Source organism: Echinococcus granulosus (genome assembly GCF_000524195.1).
Source record: "Echinococcus granulosus chromosome Unknown EG_S00006, whole genome shotgun sequence".
NCBI lineage: Eukaryota > Metazoa > Platyhelminthes > Cestoda > Cyclophyllidea > Taeniidae > Echinococcus > Echinococcus granulosus.
Genome location: NW_020170386.1, coordinates 1,517,668 through 1,523,248, shown reverse-complemented (window position 1 = coordinate 1,523,248; position 5,581 = coordinate 1,517,668). Strand labels below are relative to the sequence as shown.

General features: G+C 42.8%; 1 protein-coding gene across 1 annotated transcript; it reads left to right on the top strand. All coding sequences in view use genetic code 11, as the record gives it.

Annotated features, from left to right (window-relative positions):
- Nucleotides 1-386: 386 nt before the first annotated feature.
- Nucleotides 387-1,508, top strand: EGR_01668 (hypothetical protein; the record flags this gene model as incomplete). The annotated part of the gene is made up of 1 exon (XM_024490917.1): nt 387-1,508. The coding sequence occupies one exon, from the start codon at nt 387-389 to the stop codon at nt 1,506-1,508; it is 1,122 nt and encodes a 373-aa protein (XP_024354782.1).
- Between the last annotated feature and the right edge of the window lie 4,073 nt (nt 1,509-5,581).

The following is a 5,581-nucleotide window of genomic DNA, read 5'->3' as shown; positions in this document are numbered from 1 at the left end:
TCAAGGGCTGATTATCGGTGTTTTTTGCTATTTACAAATTACTTTTGATTTTACTGTTAAAGGAGCGAGTTAGGGCAGTATTTTGTGCACAGGTAGAGGACGAAAGACAGTGAATAGGTGGCAGAGTTGGTTGGCCCATGACATGCAGATTACAGGGGAGTTGTGCCGCTCATACAAGCAAAAAACTCACGTACACTCAAACAGGTACGCACTGACAATCCAAGTTATACAAGGTTCATTCTAATTACTCATATTCATAAAGTTTAAATGAGTGACATTGAAAGCGTTTTTTGCTAAAATGCGTAAAATACCTTGGTAAACTGGTGAAGTTAGGACAATAGGAAAGCAGTTGGCAGTTCTGTCGCCTTACCACTGGCGCAGCCGCCATGCACCAATGGAGGCGAAGCAACTGCGCCTGTGAGTGGCTACTCCTAGCCCTGCGCACCGCGTGTACGCACGTGTTGGAGGAGAGCCCTAGCTTACGCAGCAGAGTTGATACAGTCTCTTTCCACAACACCATGGCATTACTCATCCAACGATTAGACAAGGAAGGAAGGGCTATTTACTTCCGGAGTCCCGCAGGAATTTCCGACCCGGTGAAGTTCGACAGCCATGACCTCAGCACCCAGGACCGAGTAAATGACCTCTACAACGAAAACCGTCTCCCAGATTCAAAAATCAACGGCTACGTCTGCAATTACTCCTCTTACCTCATCCTTCATTATCGTAAAGAGAAGCAAAAGATATATTACAAGGCTGTTCAGGCCACCTACCCATGCGAACGCGATCCCACCCTTGTATTTATGGTTGTGACCGACCCAAAAATTCGGAATCAGATTCAAGTAATACGTCTTCCCACTCCACTTGTGGGGACCATGTTTCGCTATGTGATTGATCAACTGCAGCTGAGTCCGATTAGCGAAACTGCCAACTTTAAAAACGAAAGCGTGCGCACCGCCGTGAATTCCGGCTCAAGTTTCTCCACACCGATGGCGGAGGAAAGTGATGCCAGTGTGACCTCGGCCTCCCACTACTTCTACCGCAGTGCCGCACACAACCCGACTATGCGAGCTTTTTACCGGAAGGAAGAAGAGGAACCAAAGCTGCCTCGAGTCCAACCCTTTGCATTTTCCTCTATTGGATATTCCAACATTTACAATTCCCAACGCTCACTGAATCGCCAAAAAAGTGACATCTTTGATAATTTCGATTCCACCAACTACGAGATCTACCGGCCAGTCTCCCGAAAGTCTCGGAACGGCAGATTTGCCTATGACTGCGGAGAGCTTCGTCGCTCATCACGGAGACGGGCGTCTAGACAGCGATTCGAGAGTTCCGGCTACAATTACAACAGCCGAGCAGCTATGCTCAACAAGAATCTTGTCTACCTAGACCCGGAATACGAGGACTATAGGGGGAACCGATACGAATATGGCATGAAGCAACGATCTGTATTTGATCGAACATCCAGGAGCGGATCAGTACCCCGCAGATACGCCCATTACTAATGTGGATCCTTCTAAGTGTAAAAAGGTGTTCATTGAAGTAATTAACCCCTCCTTCAACATTAGACGCTTAAAATCTTCGACTTCACCTAGCAGGCATATTGTTTTACATGTTTATAGACTATTAAAGACCAGATGCCAATTGCATCCCCACATGCTCGAAATTTCATTGTTTCATTAGAGCTCTTGGACTAATTTTGTGAATCTCAGTACAGTGTAGAGAAGTCTTTATTCTTTAATAAAATTTATTTATATTATTGCTAACAACAGTACAGATTAGATGGCTTAGCCCACCACTATGTTGGTAAATGAAAAAGTTTTAACAGCAAAACTAACTATGAGTTTTTGTATTAGAGTTTCTCAAGTCCAATTTCTGACTAATTTGTGAAGTAACGCTCATTGGCAAAAAAGTTGTCTCATGAATCTAAAATCCGATTAGGTATGAATGAGACTCAACGAATCACTCAAATCCAGTTAGTATCCATAACAAAGTGTGTACAAATGTCTAAGCACGTCCCAACAAAGTTGGGATGCCAGTAGTTTGCTGAAAGGAGTTCGCCGTAGCTGCTCTACGTTGGCTAGCAAGCATTTGGCACCAGTTCATGCAGAGCTAGATCTGGACGTGTGAGCGCTAGATTCGAAAATAAGAGGCCCTTAGCTAATGCTTAATCTTAATTTTGAAACTGCGTCACTTCTTTCCCAAAAAAAGGCAACTGGATGGGAAATCTTTCTAACAAGCAATGAAATTCTTCGTAGACATCATAACCTATCTTCTCTGACAGAAGAGTAAAAGCAAAGGAGAGAAATTTACCGTTTCACTTATGTGCCCAATTAATGTAGTCGGAGAAACCAATAAATGTTTCAATTCCAAAAGTGTAGATATTTTCCTTATTTGTCTCCCCAATTGGAATATCTAATGCGTTTTTAAAATTAAAACACATACGCTGCAAATCGTTTGGGGTAAACAAAGTAAAAAGACTGGCAAACCACCTTTGATAGTGGTAAATAGTCTTCTTGGTAATACATCTACCTTCTTCACTTGAGCACATAAATTACTCTCACTGCAATCATGGATGCCACTCCATTTAATTGCAAAATTAGTAGATTGAAAGTTTGGTTTGTCACCAAGTGCACTGTGATTGGCTCCAGCGAAGTGGTTTAAAAACTCTCCTGGAATTTCTTTCTTTGTCATTACAAATTCAGATGACACAGCATAGAGAACCATATTAAAGTTTACTGAATTACTACTTTTATAGAAAATTTGCCAAATAGTAGCGAAGTGAGCTGATTTAGTTCTGCAAGACATGATAAGGATCCGAAATATGCTAATTGGAATTGCAAGCAACTGACCTTATACTACTTACTTTTAATGGAAATTTGCGTTTTATGTTAGTATATCTTGTGCCGATTGGTGACGAATTTCTTTTGACACAAGAAAACTTTACTAAAATTAGGTGTGGTCAGTCGTTTGTGTTTGCATGAAGAATTACCCAAGGCCAGCAGCTGCCGTTTCCCAACTCTGAGGAAAGGCGTACAATGTTTTACTTACCAGATCTACCAAGTCTAATTTGATGACTGCTATAGAATCTGATTGTAAATGGTCCTAGTATTGAAGTGCCACTAAACTGCAATTGATGAATTGGCTGTGGTAAGAGAGGGGAATTTCGCTATAAGTGAACGAGCACATTCATAAGATTTCGCACATTTTCTCTCTAACAGTGCGTGTTAAGACTTACCGCCTAGGTCGTCATTTAATTAATACACAATAAAACTGTAATTATTTCTGTTTGTCGATCATATTTCCTACATTGAGAGCGCAGTTTAAGCAGTGGTACGTAATGTGAGCAAACAACGTAGGCAATAGATGGCAGTGTGTGGAAACTCGAAATCACTCGAATATAAAATTGCTTTTGCACGAATAATTGCTATTTTTCCTCATTCGAAATCACCTTTGCCACACCCACTTTGTAAGACTACATTAAAACCTGAAATCTATAAATGACGCGCATTGTCCGACCCCTGTCAAAATTACACCGCTGAGGTAGAGCACCACTATATGAAAGCTTTGGGTTTGGGCTATGAACTGACTCAAGACAAGTTGCCGAGATGTAGCCCCAAGGTGCTACATGATCAAACAAATAAAGTACTGCGATAAATATTTCATAAGCGCACGATATAGCATATGCCGTGCCCAATGTCTCGCGCTTAAACAATGCAGTCTGTCTGGCAAAAGATAGGCCATCCATTCCCCCATTGAATTGCACCAAAATAGCCTCATGCTCACCAATAAGAGTCAAGTATGAAGTCCATCCATCCGTACTTTTGGTGTTTTTAACAAGTCTTATGATAGTAAGGGGTACTTCATGAAGAAGCACGCCCTCTTATGTTGCATTTCGGATAAACACCACAGCCATATTCACCCACGAATTCCTTAATTTCCACACACATTTATCCAGGCAAGTGTCCACAAAGTGCTAGCAATCTTTCTAAATTGTGATAGACAACAAACTATTGCATTTCTGTCCAAATCGACCGCCAAATTACGGTTCGAACACTTTTCGCTCATTGCACCAATAAAAAAACTCAAGGAGGAAATCGGTGTGGTTTTATTGCAGGATGTTGATGGCGCATTTAAAACCACTATTCTTAGGCAAGGTAATTGCAAAGGTAGCCTCAGTTCAAGAGTCGCACAGCAATCAAGTAAACGCAAATCCGAATCTAGGTAGACTTGTCTCTCAAAGCCTTTGCCAATGCTTTCTGTACGAAATCGTGTGTTCACAGCATGACGCAGCTGAATTCATCAAAGGCGAGTTAACTCAACGCGACTGTCCAATCCGTTCGTCTTTTGGTCCACAATGCGAAGTTAACGTGGAGCAGCTATCGCGTGAATTGCCATTGGTGTGAGGCAACCAAGTAAGCTCATGTCCTCTTCCACAACAAAAGTGGCCAACTTCAGAAAGCATCTTCAAATAATCTTCTTGTTGTGGTAATCATCATTGCAGTCCACAATCCTTTCCAAAAGAGATACGAACCGACAAACGCCACATGTCCATAGCGTCTCATCTCAAAAAGCAAAAGCAAACTTAGCCAAGACAATGGACTGGACATTTGGAGGAGTATCATGAGAGGAATATGCAAACTGGGGGTGAGGATGAAGGTGTGGAGGGGGCAGCACACGCCTCTCGTCCCATCCTGGTGCGCACCTCCATTCATGAATTAGTGTTGCGACAGTGTGGGGTCTTGCTAGCCTTGAGGTCACTAGTCCCAGCTGTGTTGCAGGAAAAAGTATTCGCCACCTATCGCCAAGTTGTGTGGTATGGTATCGAGTAGATAGATCTCAGCCATAATTGGATGGTATTTTTACCAAGGAATGCATAGTGGATGATTTCGTCTGCAGTGCATCACACACAACGTTAGAGTAGAATGGGCTTCCGAAATGCGATGCTGCCTTAAAAGTGTGGCGTTGGCAGGGCATCGCTTGGAAATAAAGAATGGAATGTTTGCTCACCTAACAACAGGCATTTCTCGCCACAAGGCAGTTTAGAAACAATCGAACAACAGCGAGTTTCACAGCATTGAAGAAGTGGAGAACAAAGTGATGGCCATTTGTTGACAGTGTCTGTGAGACCCATTTGCTTGGCTTCCACTGCTTCTCCTGTTGATGTGGTTTTAAGCACGTTGTCTCGTCACACCTTTAAAACATTCCCAACAGTTATTATGTACTCGTCGACGTTGAAGTAGCATGCCACTACCATTGCACCTTCTCCACATGCTATGGGACAGAGTTGGTTTGAAGACATCTCCAGCCCCGGCTCCGAGTTGAGGTGGATTTGTACAGCAGAGAAGCTCCAATCACACCCATCGGTCTCAACAGGCGTTTTCTGATGGGGGAGTTTGAAGAGGAAAGTAGTGGAAGCTACACTAAGGAGTCTCTTGCCAATAGACAGATACGGCTGCATCTCTTAGTGCTAGCATTATAATCCTGGCATGCAAGTGACACGAAGTCACTACACCGAGCTCTTTTGCGAACTGCATCAAATATTTCGGTCACCCCATGGGTCCCATTGATGGCCTTT